A 21838-nucleotide genomic window follows, 5' to 3' on the forward strand; every position below is an offset into this window, starting at 1 on the left:
GGTGAGTGTAACAACAGCATTGCGCCCCGGCTGTTAAGTGAGGTTATTCACTGGGCGGAACGAGGTTTTCAGCTGCAGGGATCCAGAAGGCTCTGGACGGCTCTGATAAGACTGGCCCTAAACACATAAATGAATAAAAACATCAGTTAACTCAGATAAGGATGAAGGTTATGCAGCAGATTTTTAAAAGGTCACGAGGTGAGTGGCATTTGTGACTGCGAGTCTGGGCAGCGATCTGTGAGAGTGACAGGTGGGAACTAGCCCCGACGAGAGTTTGGGGGAAGGCCGTTCAGGTGCAGGACCCACAAGCGCAGGGGGAGTGGCATCTGGCGGACGGGTGTCGGGGAGCGGGGGAGGCGCGAGTGTCCAGGGACACGGGGACCCACCTGGGGTCAAAGGTGCGCAGCGAATCGGACGCGAAGGCACGCTGCGCTCACACACCCCCAGCAGAATCACACTCTGGACACCGGCAAGGTCCAGCGCTGCCCTTCGCCGCGCGCGTGCCTGCGCTCGGTCGGCGGGGACACCCGTGGGACGCCCACCCGAGGAGCGCGCCACCTGCCGCATCCCAGCGCCACCCTCGTCAGCCCTGCGGCCCCGCCCCTCGCCGTCAGCGCCCGCCCCCGCCATGGAACCGCGCCTGCGCGAACCCGAAGCCGGCGCCGACTCCCAGAAGCCCGTGGGGCGCTGTCTGTCCGTCGGGAGGCCTGTACTTCCGGACAGGCTCGGGCCGGGTGTCGATGGCCACCCGGAGGCCGCGGTCCCGAAGAGCTGGAAGCGGCCGACCGGGAGGGGAGACGATGGACTCTGTGTAGGCCCAGGGAGGGACCGCGCCTTGCGGCCTGCGCTCCGCTCAGTCCCGCCGCCGTCCTGGCCGGGACTACGCTTCCCAGGGGGCGTTGCGGTGGCCGCACACGCCCACTTCCGGCGGCGGCGCGCGGCCGGGGTTCGTGCGGCCGGCCGGGTCGGGGGCTCGGCGGCCGTGGTGGGCGCTGGGCGCTGGGCGCGGGGCGGGACGGGGCGGGGTGGGGCGGGGCCCGCTGGACGCCGGGCGCGCCCGCGGTGGGTGGGGGCAGCGAGCGCGCGCGCCGCGCGGACATGCAGGGGGCGGCGAACGCGGGCAGGGGCGCGGGGACCCGCGGGCGGGGGTCCCCGCCGCGGCGAGGCGCTCCCCGCACAAAGCCCGGGGCGGGCCGAGGCCGGACCGCGGGGACCCCGGCTGCCTTCGCCCGCCCTGCCCGGGGAAGGCCGCGCGCGAGGAATGGCCCCCCCTCCGGGGGTCAGCGAGGAGCGGTGACCACGGGGCCTGAGAACGGAGGTGAGGGTGACAGGCGGTCGGGCCTCTGGTGGACGGGGACGAGTTCACCCCTTCAGAGTGCGGGGAGGGCGAGGGCTTGGGGCAGAGGGCCTCTCGGGTTCCTGTGCTGGTGAATGGTTGTCCCTAGGCTCTGAGGCTGGTAGATCGGGGGAGTCCAAAGGTTTGGAAGTTCCCTCTGAGTCCGAGCATCAACAGCCGTGCAGGGAGGGACCGTGACTTGCCAGGGTCAGCCTGACCTCACACCATCCTAATTCAGGCTCCCGGACAGAGGAAGCCCCTCCCTAGGTAGAGCGACGGTCGTGTACAGATCAGTGCCTTCAGAGCTGGTCCCGTCCATCCGTTCGTGCCTGAGTATTTGATTCTCCACCTGTTGATGCCCTTTCTGATTTAAGGGCTGTAGTTTAAGAGTCAGCAGGAAGGCACCCTTTCCAGCCTGGGGATTAGGAGCGTCGTGTAGATTTGGTCTCCAGCGCCTCCTTTCTCTTCCGCCCCCCCCAGCTCTTCCTTCCAGGGGCACTGCCCTTCTGCAGGAGAGGAGGCGTAAGCAGGAGGCAGCAGGGACAAGAACCGAACTGAAAGCCATGTCTCAGGTGAGTTGGCATTTCCACTCTCCTCTCTGAAACGCGGTCTTGCTTTTCAGGACTTAATAATGTTTATTTTCTTTTAAAAGTTTTCAGTTTAAGAGACCTGTCCTGGGAGCTGGTTCCCATTTCCTCACATTCTGGTGAGTGATGGGCTACAGGGGAAGCCCAGGGCCTCCCTCCCTGCTTCCTCTTCATCCCATTCAGTGTTCGTTCTTCAGTGGTGAAGTGATGCAGCCCCTCGCTGTGCCACTTTTCTCAGAGAGACTCTGATGGAGCCGAAAGGTACTCCTTGGGGCAAGCACGGCAGTTGCTGGTGCTGTACCTGGTTTGTTTGGTATCCACTCGGTGCCAGTCCCTGGAGAAACATGGCTAAGCCCCAGTCCCTGCTCTCAGGGAGCTCATTAGCCTGAGCTTCTAGCTGCCTGTGAGGGAAGGGCAGGGGATCTTTCCCAGGAAGGTGATTTTGGAGCCATGTTTTGAAGAGAGAGGGGATGATTGGCAGCCCTGGTGCAGTGTGAGAGGCTGTCTTTTTCTCACTTGATTGGATGGCTTCTTAAAATGCTGACAAATGGTTTTATTTGTTTCTGACCTCTGTGTCTCATAAATATGACAGCCAGCTCATCAATATGGGAACCAGGTACCAGTTGTCCCACCCAAGCTACTTGTAAGCAAGTTACCAGTGATCGCCACATTACCGGACGCACTGTCCGGTCCTCCGTCTTTTTTGACTCTCATTGGCATTTGAAGTAGCTCAGGGGTTGGCCGACTTTCACCGTAAAGGGCTAGGTAGTAAATATTTTAGGTTTTGCGGGCCATAAGGTCTCTGCCGCGGCTGCGCCACTCTGCCTTCTCGACCTAAAGCAGCCACGGACAGTATGTAAATGAATGGCAGGGTTGTGTTCCAATAAAACTGTTTACAAAAACGGGGGGCTGCCGACCCTTGAAGTAGCTCATCCCTTGCTCTCTCGTGGGACCCTTTTTTCCCCCTTGGCTTGTAGCACTCATCGAGCTTCCTACCACCTTCCTGGCTTCTCAGCTTTCACTGCTGGTTCCTCCTCCCCTCCCGGACCTACAGCTGTCCGCGTGCCTCAGGATGGTGTTCTTGGCTCTCTCTTATTGTCTGTCTGCACACGTTCTCCTGAGGAACAATGCCTGTTCTCATCTGTAGAAACTAGCCGTAGGCAGGCTTCTCCCAAATTTGCCTTTCCAGCTCAGACCTCTCCTCTGAGCTCCAGGCCTGTGCATCCAACTTGATTCCTCCTCTTGAATGTCGGGTAGGTAGTTCAGACCTCATACATTCACATCTGAAATCTGAGGTTTCCCCCCCAAACTGGCTGCTCCCACAGTTGTGTCTGTCTCAGACCATGGCAGTTTCATGCTGTCAGATGTCAGGCCAGAAACCTCTGTGGCATTCTTGTTTCTTCTCTTTCCCTTCCGCCCGTGTTTGCCTCATTGCAAATCCTGTCAGCGCTGTTTTCACGTGTATTTGCAACCTGACGGTTATCGCTATGCCCACTGCCTCCATCGCTGCCTTGGTGCTTATTATCTTACTGTTGGCCCCTCGACTCTCTTTCCGTGACTTCCTGCTTCATCATATGCTCCCTGCGGTCACATCCCAGGGCTGCACCCAGGCGGGGTCTGTCCTAACTGCTGTGTTCCTCTCTGCTCAGAACCCTCCAGTGGCTTCCGTGAATGAAGGCCACGTCCTTCATGTGCTGACAGGGCCCTACCTGAACGGGTCCTTTGGACCTCTGCCATTTTCCATCCTCCTGCATCACTCGGTTTGCTTCCTCAAAAATTGCCTTCTCATTTTCCCAGTCCTTCTGTCTATAGCTTCAAAGACTCCTACCCAAATTCTTCACATCTTCTTCTCTGCTTTACTCCTTTTTAAAACTCTTAGCGCATTTCAACATACTGTATATTTACTTAATATATCTGGTTTTCTGCTCCAAGTATACTTGACACAGGCAGGGATTTTGGACAGTTTCACCCCCAAAGCCTCATTCAGAAAATATTTGGTAGAGGAATGTGTAAGCTTCTCTTGTAGCCAGTGTTTTGCTATTTAATATAATATTATGATAATCACTTTTCTACCTGGGAATGTGCTTTATCCCTGATTATTTCCTATGAATGCATTCCTAGAAGTTTCTCTTACTTTGTGCATTAAAGTTTATTAAACTGACATGAAATCAGAATACTTTAAAAGTTGTATTTAGGGACACGTGGGTGGCTCTTTAAGTGTCTGCCTTTGGTTCAGATCGTGATCCCAGGGTCCTGGGATTGAGTCCACATCAGGCTCCTTGCTCAGCGGGATCCTGCTTCTTCCTCTGCCTGCCTCTCTCTCTCTCTCTCTCTCTAACAAATAAATAAATAAAAAATAAATAAAAGTTGTATTTAGATGGAACAGCAATAGAGTCTCAAAAGCTAGAATTTATGGTGTAAAGAGTAGACTTCACCAAAAAGAAAAACTTACTGATTTTTCATTCACATGCCTTAAAAATTAACTGAATCAAATTGAACCAAAAAAAAAAAAAAAAACCCCTCTTTAATGCGTTTTTCTTATAAAAGGCCTTCATTCATTTTTTTCTGTGGAGTATTAATACTCCACAGTATTTCTGTCTAAGGATAAAATTGTTTTTGTTTTCTGTTTGTTTTTTACCTTTTTCTGTCTTTATTAAGATTAAGAGTGAGACCACCAGATCAAATTCTTACGTTGGGTGTACCATTATGTTTTCTCTCTGGTGTAGTGTGACATTTTGAAACCCTTTTGGAAATCTGCACATGTCCACACTAGCAATGGGAATAAGAATAGGACGTGCACAGTTGAGAGTGTTTTGCGTACCCTTGAATGAAGCAGGTTGATCGTTTTTTCTATCTGAAAGCTATGTTGCCTAGTGGATCTTGTTTCATCATCAGGGTGAATGGATAGCAAGCATTGTGGCTTCTGTCAGAGTGGAAGCTTTTTTTTTTTTTTTAAAGATTTTATTTATTTATTTGAGAGAGAGAGAATGAGAGAGAGAGAGAGAGCACATGAGAGGGGGGAAGGTCAGAGGGCGAAGCAGACTCCCCGCCGAGCAGGGAGCCCAATGCAGGACTCAATCCAGGGACTCCAGGATCATGACCTGAGCCGAAGGCAGTTGCTTAACCAACTGAGCCACCCAGGCGCCCAGAGTGGAAGCTTTCAGTAGAGGCATGCTAGTGTCATGGTCACAGGTGTGGACAAAGAAGCCAGGCTGCTTGGGTTCCGGTGCTAGCATTAGCATTTAATTGCTGTGTAACCTCAGGGCAACGTAAATGACCACATTTTCTTCATTTGTAAAAATGCAGATGATAATGGTACTGGCTTAATGTGGTTCTTTTAAGGGTTAATTAAGTGAATGCACGTAAAGTGCCTAGAAAAACGTAAAGGTGCCTGGCACATAGTGAGATCTCAGTAAGTGTTTGCTGTCAGCATCCTCGTGCCATTGTCATTTAGAAATTTACGAACCAGCCCCTTAGGTGATGCACAGTAACTCAACAATGTATGGTATTGGACAGGAGTTGGCAAACTGGCCTAATCTGGCCTGCCACCTCTTTTTGTATAGCTCATGAGCTACAAATGGTATTTACATTTCTCGGGGATTGAAAAAAAATGAAAATATGTTACAACCTGTGAAAATTACCTAAGTTTACGTTTTGTTGCCCATAAATGAAATCTCCTTGGAGCCTGGCACACGTGGTGTAACTGCGGACTGTGGCAGCTTTCATGCTGCAGGAGCAGGGTTTAGTCGTTGTGACAGAGGCTGTCTGGCCTCCAAAGCCTAAAATATTTGCCCTCTGGCCCTTTACAGAAAGACTGTGCTGGCCCCTGATTTAGAGGTTAAGGGTGTGGACTATGGAGCCAGACCACTGGGTTCAGAATCTTGGCTCTGCAGTTGACTGTGATCTTGGGCAAGTTACAGCGCTCCGTTTCCTCATCTATAAAATGGGAATAGTGCTAGTACCGACTCTCCGGGTAGTGGGGGTTGAATCAGCTTATATGTGAGTATATAGAATTGTGTCTGGAATATCGTACGTGCTGCGAGCAATAATTGTTACTGTTTATAGTGGAAGAAGTTTGCCAGCTCTCTTAGTCTGTCTGGGCTCCTATCATAGACCAGCATGGACAGTGTGGCTTATACACAACAGACATTTATTTCTCATAGTTCTGGAGGCTGGGAAGAACCAAGATTATGGTGTTGGCAGATTGTATGTGGTAGCTGATGCAGACCGCTTCCTCTTCCATAGCTGGGGCTGCCCTCTCTCGGTGTCCTCATATGGAGGAAGGAACTAAGGAGCTCTGGGCGGTGTGGTGGGGGGGGGGTATCTCTTTTATAAGGACATTAAGACTGTTAAAGAGGATTCACCCTCATGACCAAAGGGCCTCCCAAAAGGCCCCACCTCCAAATGCCATCACACTAGGCATTAGGATTCCAATGTATGGATTTGGGGGGGACACAAACATTCAGACCATAGCACTAACAGAAGTCATTGGCTCTTTTTTTTTTAAGCAGTTGTATTTCTTTTTTTAAAAAATCTTATTTGTTTATTTGAGAGAGAGTGCACACGAGTGGGGGGTGCAGGGGGCCCCCCCGGGAGGAGCAGAGGGAGAAGCAGACTCCCCACTCAGCAGGGACCCCGATGTGGGGTTTGATCTCAGGATCCTGGGGTCATGACCTGCCGAAGGCAGACACTTAACTGACTGAGCCACCCAGGTGCCCCCAGAAGTCATTGATTCTATATATATAAAGGGCAGTCTGTATAAACTGAGAAAATGTCTTATTTGGAAGGTTACACATACATTGTTAATGCTAGGTCCCTCTGGTACATAGAAGTAGAGAGGTGGAGAAGGGGACATTTCTTATTAAGAAAAAAAAAATCAGGCCCCAAAAGATCCCAGTTGCCAAGTATAAGAAAATATTAGAACTTATACTCTTCTGTGTAGTAGGGGCTCCAAGTTCCAGTTTTCTTACAAATGACAAGAGTAACAAATACAAGAAAATTGGACATCATTTTCTCTTGCACCAACACTTATAAAGTTATTGTAAAGGTGCCGCAAAGATATTATAGATTTTAAAAAGGTGTTTTGTATACAATATATGTACTCCATTTTATATAATGTTTCATTTAGTAAAGACTATATGAGGGGTGCCTGGGTGGCTCAGTCAGTTAAGTGGCTGCCTTCAGTTCAGGTCATGATCCAGGGTCCTGGGGTCAAGTCCCGCACGCTTCTCCCTCTTCCACTCCCCCTGCTTGTGCTCTCTCTCTCACTATCTCTCTCTCTCTGTGTCAAAAAAAAAAATCTTAAAAAAAAAGACTACCTGAAAAGATTTTGAATATCTGAAAAAAATAAGTGCAAGACTTGCCAGGCAAGGAGCATATAGACAGAACTGTAAGGCTGGAATCTGTGAAAAACCAGCTTTTAGATCAGGTCAGAGTAAAAGCATAGAAGTAGCATGGTCTGAACACCTATACCTTTGAACCAGTTGAAAATATTTGCATTGAAATGGGTTTTTGGGGGGGCATCTGACTGGCTCAATCAGAAGAGCATACGACTCTTGATCTCGGGGTCTTGAGTTCAGGCTCCACATTGGGTATAGAGATTACTTAAATAAATAAATGTTTAAAACAAAAGAAATGGTTGTGGGGTTTTTTGTTTGTTTTTAAGCCACTTTATTGAGGTATGATTGACATGTAGGATCCTGCACGTTTTTAATGTGTACCACTCAATGACTTTGAGGATAAGTATATACTGGTGAAACCATCACCACCATCATCACCTTCCAAATTTTCCTCCTACCATTATTATTATTGTTGTTTTTGTTATTATTTTTGGTGGCAAGAACACTTAACATAAGATCTACCCTCTTAGCAACTTTTAAGGATATAATATCGTATTGTTAGCTCTAGGCATGATGCTATACTTCTCCCAAATGTATTCATCTTGCATAACTGAAACTTCGTTCCCTTTGACCATCACCTCCACATTTCTTCCTGCCGCAGCCCCTGGCAGCCGACACTCTACTCTCTTGCTTCTATAAGTGTGACTATTTTAGCTTTCCCATATAAGTGAGATCATGCAATATTTGTTTTTCTGTGTCTGGCTTATTTCACTCAGCATCTGCATTGAAATGTTTGAGTTTCAGTCTACTTGAAGATTCCACTGAGTCTTGCACAGTTTTTAGAATTGGAAGGCATTTAACTGCTGGTGCAGGTGGATATGAGCAACCCAGGGAACTAGAGCTGAGCCTTCCCAGCAAAACGAGCTCTCTTGCTACTTATTCAGCCCGCACAGCAGTTTCTCTGCTTTCGTGGCCCGATGCTCCAACTTGACAACATCAGTGAGAGCTGACCAGCATTGTTTTAGACTAGCTTGCTCATGTAGGCATATGAGCATGTCTTTTGCTCAAGGCTCACACTAAACAGTTCTTGGCTGTTTCCTGCAAGTATTAGCAGGTGTTTTCCATGGCGTGGGGCCCTTCAGTCTCCCATTTAGGAGATTTATGTGTCAAGAATTCCCTGTCTTCACATAAATCAAGATATCATTTACAAAACCCTTTTGTCTTTACACAGTTTGGTTAAAAATACCTTCAGAATTGTTGCAGGTTAGAGAGCACGTGATAGCATATGATTCAACAGACACCAAACCTCAAAGTGACTTTTGTTTCCAGTAAAACTAAGGGAAGCTATGAACAGGAGAGTTCAGGTGCTGGTCAGCAGCATGGTAGCTGACATTCATTTACACGTTCGTGGCACCTTGCACATTCTGAGTGCTGTGCAGGTGCTGTGTTGTTTGGTCCACGATCTGTGAGGTTTTGTTGGTTTTTCCATTTACTGTTGGGGAGCCAAGACAGAGAGGTAAAGTAACTAGCTGAGATCACAGGGCTGGTGTGTGCTGCCGTCTGCATTCAGGCTCTGTGGGTAGTCGGACTTCCCTGCTCACTGATTTCAGTATATACTTTTAAAATCCCGGGGCTGCTGGTCCTTTAAATCTAGAGGGCAGCCACTGGTGGGATTCCTGGGGTCAGAGTGTGAATTAAATAAATGTTTCAAATACATTGGAATGTATCAGGATTATACACTGAAATCATAAAAATCCGCCAACAGTGGGTGAGATGGGCAGTAGGCTCACTATCTCACCTGTTGTGCATGGGACCTCCTCGACACTTCCCAGCTTCTCTGAGACGGCACCTTGATTCTGAAGGGCATTTTGTAGTATTTTTCTTTCTTAATAAACACTCATCTTTATTTCAGGAAAAAAAAGAATTTTGTTTAGGTTTTTTGTTGTTGTTGTTGTTGTTAACATGAATGCTCAACATCTAATGAACACTGAAAGTGAAATAGAAATCCTTAGAACCGACTTTGAGGTTTAGTCTTCTGGGCCTTTTGAGGTTCATCTTTGGGTTGATTTCCCCATTCTTGTGCTGATCCAGGCCACTCGTGTGTCCTCGTGTTGAAGAATGCTCTGGTACCTCTTGTGCATGGAACAATTGAGCTGCCATTATTTATGTTCTGAATTGATGTCAGATATTTTTCTTGTGTATACAGCTGCACAAAATTGCCACTTCTCCAAGGGCAGGGGCTATCTCTGTATTTTTCTCTTTTCTCTGGATATTATTCCTTGTATGCATAGTCTCTCACCCAAAATGAGGAGAAGGTAATCCTTAGACCCCTATATGAGTCTGCTCGGGCTGCCGTATCGGGCTACCGCAGACTTGGGGCTTAAAGAACAGACAGTTATTTTCCCAGTCTGCTCTGGAGGCTGGAAGTCGGAGATCACGGTGCTGGCAGGGTTGGCTTCCCCGGAGGCTTCTCTCTGGCTTGCCAATGACCACCCTGTCACTGTGTCCCCACACATTCTTCCCTCTGTGCACTCGCATCCTTCATGTCTCTGACACCAGTCAGATTGGATTAGGGCCTGACCACGTGACTTCATTTAAGTTTTAATCACCTCTTTTAAGGTCCTGTCGCCAAAATTAATCACATTCTGAGGTACTGGGTGTTAGACTTCAATGTATGAATTTGGGGGACACAGTTCAGTCCATAACAACCCCCCAGTCTAGGGGGCCATGAGCACTGACTGAGCAAGAATGCGGTTTTGTCCTTGCAGAGCTTGGTGACATTTGGGGATGTGGCTGTAGATTTCTCCCAAGAGGAGTGGGAGTGGCTGAACTCTGCTCAGAGGAATCTGTACAGGAGTGTGATGTTGGAGAACTACAGGAACCTGGTTTCGCTGGGTAAGGGTACGCCCCCCCCCCATTCTCCCAGCTCTCCTCTGCCTGCTGCTGTAGCTCAGAGCCCTTTACTCCTTTAGCACCAGGCCCTGCACTGCCACTCTTTCATCAAGCCAAGGGGCCTGCATCTCAAGTTTGCACAGATCCACAGTGTGACCACCTCCTGTTTCTTCTTGTGTATTTAGGACTTTGCGTTTCTAAGCCTGATATGATCTCCTCATTGGAACAGAGGAAAGAGCCCTGGATGGTGAAGAGAAAGTTGACAAGAGGCCGGTGCCCAGGTGAGCATGGGAGGCCTTGCTGGCGGGAAGGCCCTGCGGGTCACAGCTCAGGACCTCAGCCATGTAGGATCATAAGCAGGCTCTTTCCAAGCCTCCAGGCCTGGAGGGAAACTGAGGCCTCTTGAGCACGGGCTCGCTAGATGTTCATCCTACCTAATCTCTCCACCTTTGCTTTCCTCCCTCTGAACATTACTTCTTTCCTCTCTGAATCCCGTTTTTTCCTAGCTCCTTCTCAGACCCTTTGTCATTCAAGCTTACATAATCCTGTCTCTTCTTTAAAAAATCTTTGGCCAATGCTGATAATGCTTTTATTATCTTATTTCTCTTTGATTAAGTGACTGTTTCGTGTATAGACTTCTTTCACTGACTTTCATTGTCAGTTTTGAGTAAGGCCATCAGATACAGGTTGGTGGATGAGTGTAAGCTGTTGAAGAATTAACCATGTCACCAGGGAAATAGGGCATATCTGTACATAAGTTAAGTGAAGTAGAAACTGTTATCCTGTGTATGGTAAGTATGAATAGGGGCCAAAGAGGAAGAAGAAAAATCAGTCCCAGTTTCAAGCCACAGAAACAAGAATGAGAGTAGAGCCTTTAGCAGAAATGTTAGAATTATAAGAAAGAGACCAGCAAGCCAGGAGCTGGGTCTGGGTGGGGCTGTCATCGATTTGGGTGCAGGTGGGCCTCCCAGTGCAGACAGGACCAGACAGTGGGGTGACTGGCTCTCAGAAGAGAGTGCGGATGCTGATTTGACAGACAGATCTTACAGATATTGTGATGGTATTTCTATCATCTGGGAATACAGCGATTTCAACTACAACATTATTTCTGGAACAACAGATCAATTAAGACAAGGGATCAGAATTATAGACTTCTCTTGGAGGTTACTGCAAGGGGAAATGTCAGCAATTTCTAAAGAATTGAGGATCTCATACAACCTCTTTGTTGAAATCATACTTTGAGGGAAGACTTTATATTTGACAGAATAGGACAGACCGCTCGCAGAACTTCTGACAACTCTCATGGGTTGTCATAGGGTACAGGAGAACCGTGAAACTCTTCCATTTAACATAGTAAATCACGTTCTCTGAATGACTTTTATAAAATGAAATAGCCAATCCTTCATTTCTTGCCAAAATTGTAGTTGATTCTGAAGACTTGCACTTTTAAGGCCGGGATTCGAACTTCCATTAGTTAGCATTGTAATAAAAGAGGCATTGTTTAAAAAAGAGAGAAAAGAAGTTTTAGCTGGAAAAATGGAGAAAGAGTCAGAGTTTTACTTAATGTTGAAATAAGGAACATACAGCAATTTTCTTCTTTAGCCTCTCCCCCCTCTTATTTATATTAGCTATATGTCATCTTAGATTTAAGTAAGAAAGCTCATACTGTATCCTTTAGGATGAAAGCTACACAAATACGGGAATGTAGGGTTGGCTAGTCATATAAAAAAGCTTTCGATACGATAGGGGTTTTGGGGGGATTTTAATTCCTCTGATTACATTTTGGAAGTTCTCTTCATATTAATACATAATGGAGAAAACCTTCTTTCTTAATATATTTCAGATTTGAAGACTGTGCCGGAGACTGAGTTACCTGCAAAGAAGGACATCTCTAAAGAAAAGTTACCCCAGGCAGTGATAATGGAGAGACTCACAAACTACAGTCTGGAATGCTCCATTTTAGGGGAAAACTGGGATTATGGTGCTCTGTTTGAGAGGCAGCCAGTAAGTGAGCTAAATTCTAGTCAAGTCACAGTATCCTTCCAAAAGAAACCCTTCTTGAGGGGAGAGACCATGACCACAGGGAGTTTGGGAGAAGTTTCTGTTTGAGTACGGTGCTTCCTGTAGATGGAATACCCCGCCGGAAGGAAGAGCACGCAGTCTTGATGCACACTAGAAGAGGGGAACAATTCAGTTGTAATGAATCACAAGTCTCTTAATCAGAAACATTCAGCATATGATGACGTGAGAAGACTTTGAGCAGGATTTCAACCCGCCCCCTCATGAAAGATTACATATGAGAGGGAAACCCTGCAGACTTGTCGAGTCGTGCGTGTTGAAGGTGGGGAAACCTTCAGTCAGCGTTAGGAAATTCCTACTGTGTGTAAGTTCGTTTTCTCCTGCAAAATTACAGATTCTCCATGGCAGAAACAGATTCTCCGATTTTTCTTTTTTTTTTTCCACAAACGTAGACACTATGACGAGGCCCAGTCATTATGTGACCTGGATCGCTCAGAACTTAAGTGAGAATTCTTGCACAGGTTGTCTCTTTCACACACCTCCCCAGAGCCTTTGCAGGTTTGTGGGCACGTTTGATCAAAGAGTGTGTTTGTACCATTTCAGGGCTTGGTGACCATCACGAACATGGCTGTAGACTTCTCCCGGCAGCTGGACCTAGCTCAGAAGAGTTTCTGTAAGAATGTGATATGGGAGAACCATGGTGACTTGGGGTCAGTAGGTAAGGATGTCCCTCCTAAATCTGAACCTATCTTCCGGAACTGCCGCTTTCATTCCTCAGGTTTTGTTTTTTTGAGATTGTTTATTTGAGAGAGAAAGAGAACGAGAGAGCATGAGCGGGGGGGGGGGGGGAAGGGCCAGAGGCAGAGGGAGAAGCGGACTCCTCACCGAGCAGGGAGCCTGATGTGGAACTTGATCCCAGGACCCTGAGATCATGACCTGAGCCGAAGTCAGACGCTTAGCCTACTGAGCTACCCAGGGGCCCCCATTCATCAGTTTTGAATTGTGGAGGTCAGGGAGGGGTCTTCTGAAGTGTTGGGCTAAATTTCTGTCGTGATTCCTAAGATGAGAATTTGACGTTTGTAGAGTTGAAAGTTGGTATCTTCATTATGCTTGAAGCATCGTCTTCTATGTCTTTCAGATACTGCTCACTTTTCTTTCTGCTTCTTCCTGTAATAAAACATTTTTCTATCAAAGCCAAGGAATTGGTTCTCGATTTAAGAATGTCAGGTGTGTGACAGAACCCCATATCTGCCCATATGCAGGACCCTGTGTTTCTAAGCCAGATTTGGTCTCTCTGCTGGAGCAAGGGAAGGAGCCCTGGATGGTGGAAAGAGAGCTGACGAGGGGCCTGTTCTCAGGTGAGTGCGGCAAGCCTAGGGGGAAGCGCCGCTGCAGGTGAGAGCAGAGCTTTCACCAGAAGCCGCGAGTCCTCACTCATGTACGGGAGAAGATGCACAGGACTTTACCAAGCCCTCCAGGTCTAGAGAGAAAATGGAGGTCTGGGGTTTCAAAGTTACTCTCTTTCCAACTTCTTTGCTGCCTTCTCTCGAGTGATTGCTCATTCCCTGTAATGTTCTTCCTGCTCTTGGCTACTTATGTCTGCTCAGTTCCCTACATGCCCTGTCCTGACCCCGATGTACTTTTGAGCTGTTTTTCGTGATCACCTGGCCCACTCATTTTATTATGCATCCATTCCTGTAAGAACCACGAATTGAAAGTTATTTGAGAGAGCCATTGTGCTTGGCATTGGCAGGTACTTGGAGAAAGAGAATTTACACATATGTTGTAATTGTAAATGGTCACTCCAGTGAAAAGGATGAAACATGTTTATGGATGAACTGGATGAAGTAGGGTTTGCAAAATTTCCAATAGGGCATTGCAGAGGTAAAGGAGAGGATTGATTTCCCAGCTTCCTTGTTTGAGTCAGACAGGGTGGGCAGAAGTTGGATTGCAAGAAGATATAAGTGGAGGGTCTCTTCTTTTTTGGGGTGGGTTCTCTTCATCTTTTGATACATAAGGGAAAGAATAAATTTCTTTAGAAAATAATGGTTTATAGAATATGTAATCCTGTCACCTGTTTGGAAGCAGAATGTAAAACCATGACCTATAATCACAGTACGTTAACGGAGCAAGCATAGACTTCTTCAAGTGAAAAACACGTATTTTTCACATAGTTGGAATTGCAGTGTGTATTCCGTCACACATAGAGATGTTTTTCACATGCATTCTGTGTCATATATCCTATTGCTCAATTAGGTTACTTCACATTTTTGTTATTAAAAATATACTTGCAACAGGTATCTTTATGTAAGTGAAAACTGTACCTTTTTGGGATTGCTGCATCCCTGGATAGAAACATCTGTTAGGCGCTGAAAGTTTTGGTTGCTTTCAGCAACTCTAGCAATGATTAGATAACTTGACGCATGGGATTAATGGCATCCTCCCAGCACTGGCTATTTCGATGAAAATATTTGCTTATTATTTGTTGAAGATTATACCCAAAATTATTTTTTTTAGTGTGGAAGAGATTGAATACTGTTTCTACATTTATTTATTCTCTTTATTCTTTTGTTAAATGTACCTCATTTGTATTCATTTCTCTACTCATGTCTTAAAAGCTTTCTTAACAGTTCCAGTGATTTTTTTCATATCAACATACTAATTCTTTGATGTTTGGTTTCACACTTTTTCACATATGGTAATAAGAGTTTCTGTTTAATTAGACCTTTTTAAAATTGTGGTATGTAAAAATTTTAACATTTTTATGTAGTATCATATATTACTTTTATGAATTCTCCTTCCATTTTTGTCCTTAGAAAGTTGAGATATGTGATTCTACTTCATTGTTTTATTTTTATTATTTATTTATTTATTTATTTTTAAAGATTTTATTTATTTGACAGAGAGAGACACAGCGAGAGAGGGAACACAAGCAGGGGGAGTGGGAGAGGGAGAAGCAGGCTTCCTGCGGAGCAGGGAGCCCAATGCGGGGCTCGATCCCAGGACCCTGGGATCATGACCCGAGCCGAAGGCAGACGCTTAATAATGACTGAGCCACCCAGGTGCCCCTCTACTTCATTGTTTTAATGGCTGTCTAGTATTATGATAAATGGTGAATATAAATTTACTTTACTGATTCACTGTTAAGGACATTTGAACATTTAGGTCTTTTCCAGTTTTTACCTATAATAAATTGTGGTCCAGTTTGTACTTCTCTCTTTGCATGATCAAAGTATACATTTTTTAAAAAAAAGTTTCATGGATATAGTGCTATACCACTGGTGAACAATATCTGAGAATGCCTGTTTCTAGACATCTTCACCAATAGTATTTTATATTTTTTAAATTTTTGCCAAGCTCTTGGGTGAAAATGGATGTTTTATTTCATTTGCATTTCCTGGAGTACTTGTAATGTTGAGAAATATGCAGTTTAAATCCATTTAGTGTTCATATTCTGTTAATGTTGTCTTCATACTCATCACTCACATTTCTTTTGGGTCATGCTTCCTTGTCTTTCTGTTGTTTCAATATAAATCCTATCTCAAAAATGTGATACATTTTGTTCCCACTTTTGGGTAGCCTGTAAGTTTGCACATGCTGTTTCTTCCCACCATACAGTAGTTTAAGTTGGGTGGTATCTTTATAGAAGCATTTACTTTGTTGACCTTTTGTTTCACTCATAGTTTTTTCTTTTTATTAATAGAGGTATCATTTCCATTTGTACCACATCACAGATGTGGTCTTCTTTATGTTACTTACTTAATTCTTTCTTGCTCTCTTCCTATCTTTGAATGAACACAGTATGTTTTTCCATTTTTTAATATCTTCTTAATTTCATTCAGCACTGTTTTGCAGTTTTCAGCATATGATCTTGTACCTCCTTGGGTAAATTTATTTGTAAACAATTTATTCTTTTAATGCTGTCCTTCATGGAATTGTTTTCATAATTTCCTTTTCAGATTGTTCATTCCTAGTGTATAGAACTACACTGATTTTTGTGTGTTGGGTTCTTGTGTCTTGTAACTTTGATGAATTGATTTATTAGCTCTAATACTTTTCTTGTGGATTCTTTAGGGTTTTCTATATGTGGGATCATGTCATCTTCAAATGACAGTTTTATTCTTCCTTTCTAACTAGGATGACTTTTATTTCTATTTCTAATTGCTTTGGCTAGAATGTCTAGTACAGTGTTGAGTAGAAGATGCAAAAGCAGGCATCCTTGTCTTAATTACTGACCTAAGAAGGAAGACTTAAGTGTTTAGATTTTGTTAAAAAAGACTTCCCTTTTTTAAGATAATCTTTTTCCAAACATTTGATTTTCTGCATCATCTCCCCAATACCACTTTTATCTATATGTATTTATTGAGATATAACTTTATGTGCATAAATTTTTGGTGCATGCTAAGCGATTTATTTAGCAAAAGGACTTCAGGCATATACACTCCTCCCTGTAAGCATTAGAGTCTGAGATAAGACATATGCTTGTTCAGTAGTGTATATGATGTGATTAAATATAATGGCAGCACGCACCATTTTTATAAAAATAGTTGTTTCGAACTAAGAAATTAAACTGCAAGGTCCTGTTCATTAATATATGGCCAGAGAAGTGAAGAATTAATTAATAAACAGCCAGAAAAGTGTCAGGCCTATGAAAGCATGCAGGTGAATGTAAAAATGATTGTATGTGTCTACTGAGCTTCAGCTTTTGGTTGGTAATGTAGGTTTTGTTGAAATTAAATAAGATGTGGTTAGCAGAAACCTTATTTTCCGGTTGTAGGGGAATGACCAGCTTTCAGGTAATCTTGATAAATGGTTATTTTTGTTTTGTTTTTTTAAGATTTTAATTCACAGAGAGAGACACAGCGAGAAAGGGAACACAAGCAGGGGTAGAGGAAGAAGCGGCTCCCCACTGAGCAGGGAGCCCGATGTGGGACTCGATCCCAGGACCCTGGGATCATGACCTGAGCTGAAGGCAGACGCTTAACAGACTGAGCCACCCAGGCGTCCCAGTCCTGATAAACGTTAATGAATACTTTGTCTTTTTGGTGCTTTCATGATGTTATGACTGCCGGCACTGAAGCAAGACAGGACAGGAGAGAGAGTAAAGGCAATGAATGTCAGCATTCTTAGGTGGTGTGATTGCAGAACATTTTCCCAATTCCCTTCTCCTAATATGTAACTGATTCCACATATATTTAATTCTTTTCTGCTTACCTCTTGTAGGCTCCTGTATAAATTCATGCTGGGGCTTACTTACATACATTGTCAACTGCATGTTTACGTGTTTTAGAGCCACATAGTTTATGTGGTTTAATTAGGGCTTATTTCACCAATTAGTGAATTCATCCACAATTTTTCTTTTAGCAAATTCCTTTTTCTAGCACACAATAAAGGAAATATTTGTTTTCTTGATATCTTTCAGGCCAGCAATCTATAAATGAGACCCAGGAATTATTTTCAAAGCAAGATTCATTCGCTGAAGTAACAGATAGAACTTCAAACACGAATTTGGAGTGTTCCACTTTCAGAGAAAATTGGGATTCCGAGGGTATGTTTGAAAGGAAGCTGGCAGGTCAGGAGACACAATTCAGGCAAGAGGCAATCACTCATAACAAAACCCTCTCTAAGGAAAGAGAATGTACTTTTAATAAATCTGGAAGATGGTTTCATTTGGACATTTCAGAAGAGAGAATTCATAATTGTGATTCAGTTAAGAAAAATTTTCCCAAAAATTCAGTGGTAATAAAACATCCAGGAATTTATGCAGGAAAAAAACTTTTCAAATGTAATGAATGTAAGAAAACTTTTACCCAGAGCTCATCCCTTACTGTTCATCAGAGAATTCATACTGGGGAGAAACCCTATAAATGTAATGAATGTGGAAAGGCCTTCAGTGATGGCTCATCCTTTGCTAGACATCAAAGATGTCACACTGGCAAGAAGCCTTATGAATGTATCGAATGTGGGAAAGCTTTCATACAGAACACATCCCTTATTCGTCACTGGAGATATTACCACACTGGGGAGAAACCCTTTGATTGCATCGATTGTGGGAAAGCCTTCAGTGATCACATAGGACTTAATCAACATAGGAGAATTCATACTGGAGAGAAACCCTACAAATGTGATGTATGTGACAAATCCTTTAGATATGGCTCATCACTTACTGTACATCAAAGGATTCATACTGGAGAAAAACCATATGAATGTGATGTTTGCAGAAAAGCCTTCAGCCATCATGCATCACTCACTCAACATCAAAGAGTGCATTCTGGAGAAAAGCCTTTTAAATGTAAAGAATGTGGGAAAGCTTTTAGGCAGAATATACACCTTGCTAGTCATTTGAGGATCCATACTGGAGAGAAACCCTTTGAATGTGGGGAATGTGGTAAATCCTTCAGTATCAGTTCACAGCTGGCTACTCATCAGAGAATTCATACTGGAGAGAAGCCCTATGAATGTAAGGTTTGTAGTAAAGCATTCACCCAGAAGGCTCACCTTGCACAGCATCAGAAAACTCATACAGGAGAGAAACCATATGAGTGTAAGGAATGTGGTAAAGCCTTTAGCCAAACCACACACCTTATTCAACACCAGAGGGTTCACACTGGAGAGAAACCCTATAAATGTATCGAATGTGGGAAGGCCTTTGGTGATAACTCATCCTGTACTCAACATCAGAGGCTTCACACTGGCCAAAGACCTTATGAATGTATTGAATGTGGGAAGGCATTCAAGACAAAGTCCTCACTTATCTGTCATCGCAGAAGTCATACGGGAGAGAAACCTTATGAATGTAGCGCATGTGGCAAAGCCTTTAGCCATCGTCAGTCCCTTAGTGTCCATCAGAGAATTCATTCTGGAAAGAAACCATATGAATGCAAAGAATGTAGGAAAACCTTCATCCAAATCGGACATCTTAATCAACATAAAAGAGTCCACACTGGAGAGAGATCCTATAAGAAAAGCAGAAAAGTCTTCAGGCAGACCGCACACCTTGCTCATCAGAGAATTCATAGTGGAGAGTCGTCAGCACGCCCCTCTTTACCTTCCACATCGAATCCTGTGGATCTGCTTCCCAGATTTCTCTGGGGTCCGTCCTCACTCCCATCACCGTAGTCTCAACATTGTTATTTCAGCTGGACTGCTCCATTAGTTTAAAAACTGGTCCCTCTGTTTGGTTGGTTTTGTTGTCCTTTATGAGTTTGTTCTTCACATTGCAGTCAGATTGATTTTTTTTAAGTGTAAATACAATTCATTCACTTCTTAGGTAAAAACTTGTGTTGAGATCCTTTAAATTGGTTAATACGTAAGATGTGCTTAGCACAGAGCCTGGTCCAGACCAAGTGTTGAGTAAAACATTATTTTAGGACATTGAAGAGTTACCACAGTCAGCTCTGAATAAAAATGATGCATAGGAGGAGGCCAGGAGAAACCAGTTTAGATCAGAAACAGAAGTTCAAGGTAGTCAGCGAGGTTTTGCCAATGGTGGTTTAAAACTTGTTTCCATAATGTTGAGTTAGAACTATGGTTTCCCATCTCATCTGCATAAATGTAAGGTGATGTGACTTTATTGGTGAGAGAATTCAGCTTTACTATACATCTGACAACAGTCTTAGGAAGTGTGTAGAGAACATGGATCAGTAGGCCTCTTAGAACAAAAGAAACAATCAGAAAAAAAATGCAAGATTTATATGTACAAAGGTAAACTACTGACATGTTACTCAAGAATTAGAAAATTTGGAAAGATCTGATCTATTTAAAATCACCTGGGCTTACGAATGAACTTGCTTCAACTTTTAAGGAACTGTCAACCTTGAGGTAAACCATTCTAATGTAGGTGTCAGCAGACTAACCCAATGACCAAAGTCTCACTGGTTTTCCATGATCTAAATTAAAAATGTTTTTAAATGGTTGAACAAACAAAAAATATTTTGTGACAATGTGAAAGTTACATTAAATTTAAAATTCAGCGTCTGTAAATGAAGTTTTATTGGCTTACAGACACACTCATTTGTTCACATTTTCCTGTGGCTGCTTTCACTCCACAGTGGCAGAGTTGAGTAGCTGCAACAGAGCCAATATGGCCCACAAAGCCTCAAGTATCTACTCGGTCCTCTTACAGAAGAAGTTTGCCAACCCCTACTCTGGCACAGAGAGGAATATACTAAAGGTTCTAATTATTTCTAAGTGTATAATACAACTCTCACTTCCAAAACAAGACAAACTATAAGGCAACTTATGAGTAGAGGTGAAAGGGAATTATTAAACTATTGAAATAGGAAAATATGTCCATAGAGGAGACATACATTTTTCTAGATGAAACAATACTGTGAACGTGTTTGTAAATTGTCATTCACAACAGAGTCCCAGTAAGGATATGTTTACTTTGTTTTAGTTGAAACTACCCAAGGAAAGATAATTGGGCAAGCATAGCAGGGCATTTTTGAAATAGGTTTCTTCGCATTTCAGATTTTGGTATATAGTAAGACTGGTTTTTTGTTATTGGGGGAAATGTTTTGACAGTTGGTTATCCACCCTCTTAAAGAAAAAAAGCACACATACCTTACAGAAAAATATTATGCAGTTGTATTTAACATTTCTAATTATGAAATGATATGTAAGAAGCAAACATAAAAAGGACGTCTTTACTAAGTAGGACATGGGGTCCTAGGAGACATGAGGAAGGGAGTAAGTTGGCCTGGACAAAGATTTAAAACTTCAGCATGGTGGAAGTCACCAACAAGATGTAAAAGACAAAATAATACAAGTTATATGAAAAAATAGGTCCTCTGGGAACAAAGTGCCATTACACATACAAAGAAGTAGGGGGAAAATTGGCAGTGCATACCAACAAGGCATGTTGGTTGAAGAATTCAAATGAATAGAGAAAATCTAAATTTCTTAGCCTCGCTAATCGGAAAATTAAAAATGAAAACAAATTTTCTTAGCTTTCAGATGGATTAAAATCTAAAATTTGGATAATATCCGGTACTGGCATCAGTGTGGGAAAACAGATATTTGATCATTAGCTGTGTAAATTTGTCTCCTTTTTGGATGGCCACATAGTATGACTTATCAACATTATAAATATGCGTTCCTTTTGAAACAATAATCCTAGGTCTAGGAATTTTGTCCCATTGGAATAAATAGATGTAAATAATGTTTATTGTAAAATTGTTGTAATTATGATAAATAGGATTTCAGTGTCCTGCCAAGCAGGTTCATTAAACTGTGATTATTCAATACTATATTGTCTGGTTAGTAGAAAGAGGTTAAAGTCTGTGTAAGCTTCTATGGAGAGTTGTCCGTCCACAATATATTAAATGAGATATGTGACTTGCAAAACCTAATGTGTGAAATCTTGTAGTCATAGCGTCATAATTAATATTGAATATGTATATATGTGCATGTGTGTATATACACACACTTTTCAGTATGTATGTTGAAATCTGTTTTTCTCTTTAACACACACTCTTTCTAGCTCTTTGTTGGCATGTTCACTTTCTTCATCTGTGGTGTTCCACAGTCACACGTGGATCCAATTAAGCCAATTAGATTTTTATTCTTTGTGTTTTGATTGGAGACATAGGGACAGGAGCAGGGCCAATATTCAGCCTTATATATGGCATAACGGATGTTTTCTTTCAGTATTCATTGTGATT

General features: G+C 43.6%; 1 protein-coding gene across 1 annotated transcript; it reads left to right on the forward strand.

Moving 5' to 3' along the window:
• The first annotated feature begins 1098 nt into the window (after window positions 1-1098).
• On the forward strand, window positions 1099-21521 carry ZFP28 (ZFP28 zinc finger protein). Its single transcript, XM_028095194.2, has 8 exons — window positions 1099-1318; window positions 1817-1908; window positions 10031-10157; window positions 10340-10435; window positions 11998-12158; window positions 12777-12891; window positions 13436-13531; window positions 17596-21521. Exons 1-8 carry the CDS (start codon window positions 1099-1101, stop codon window positions 19290-19292), a joined length of 2604 nt encoding a protein of 867 aa, XP_027950995.1. The 3' UTR covers window positions 19293-21521.
• Window positions 21522-21838: the final 317 nt, after the last annotated feature.

This window comes from Eumetopias jubatus, unplaced genomic scaffold (assembly GCF_037043125.1).
Source record: "Eumetopias jubatus isolate StellerSeaLion01/CBP00866 unplaced genomic scaffold, mEumJub1_p1.0 scaffold_10, whole genome shotgun sequence".
Classification (NCBI taxonomy): domain Eukaryota; kingdom Metazoa; phylum Chordata; class Mammalia; order Carnivora; family Otariidae; genus Eumetopias; species Eumetopias jubatus.

Excerpts from the sequence above, each read along its gene's own strand:
- ZFP28 (XM_028095194.2), top strand. The coding sequence starts at position 1,099 with ATGCAGGGGGCGGCGAACGCGGGCAGGGGCGCGGGGACCCGCGGGCGG. Across the intron at positions 1,909-10,030 it reads AACTGAAAGCCATGTCTCAG|AGCTTGGTGACATTTGGGGA; the intron begins GTGAGTTGGCAT and ends TTGTCCTTGCAG. Across the intron at positions 12,159-12,776 it reads CTCTGTTTGAGAGGCAGCCA|GGCTTGGTGACCATCACGAA; the intron begins GTAAGTGAGCTA and ends GTACCATTTCAG.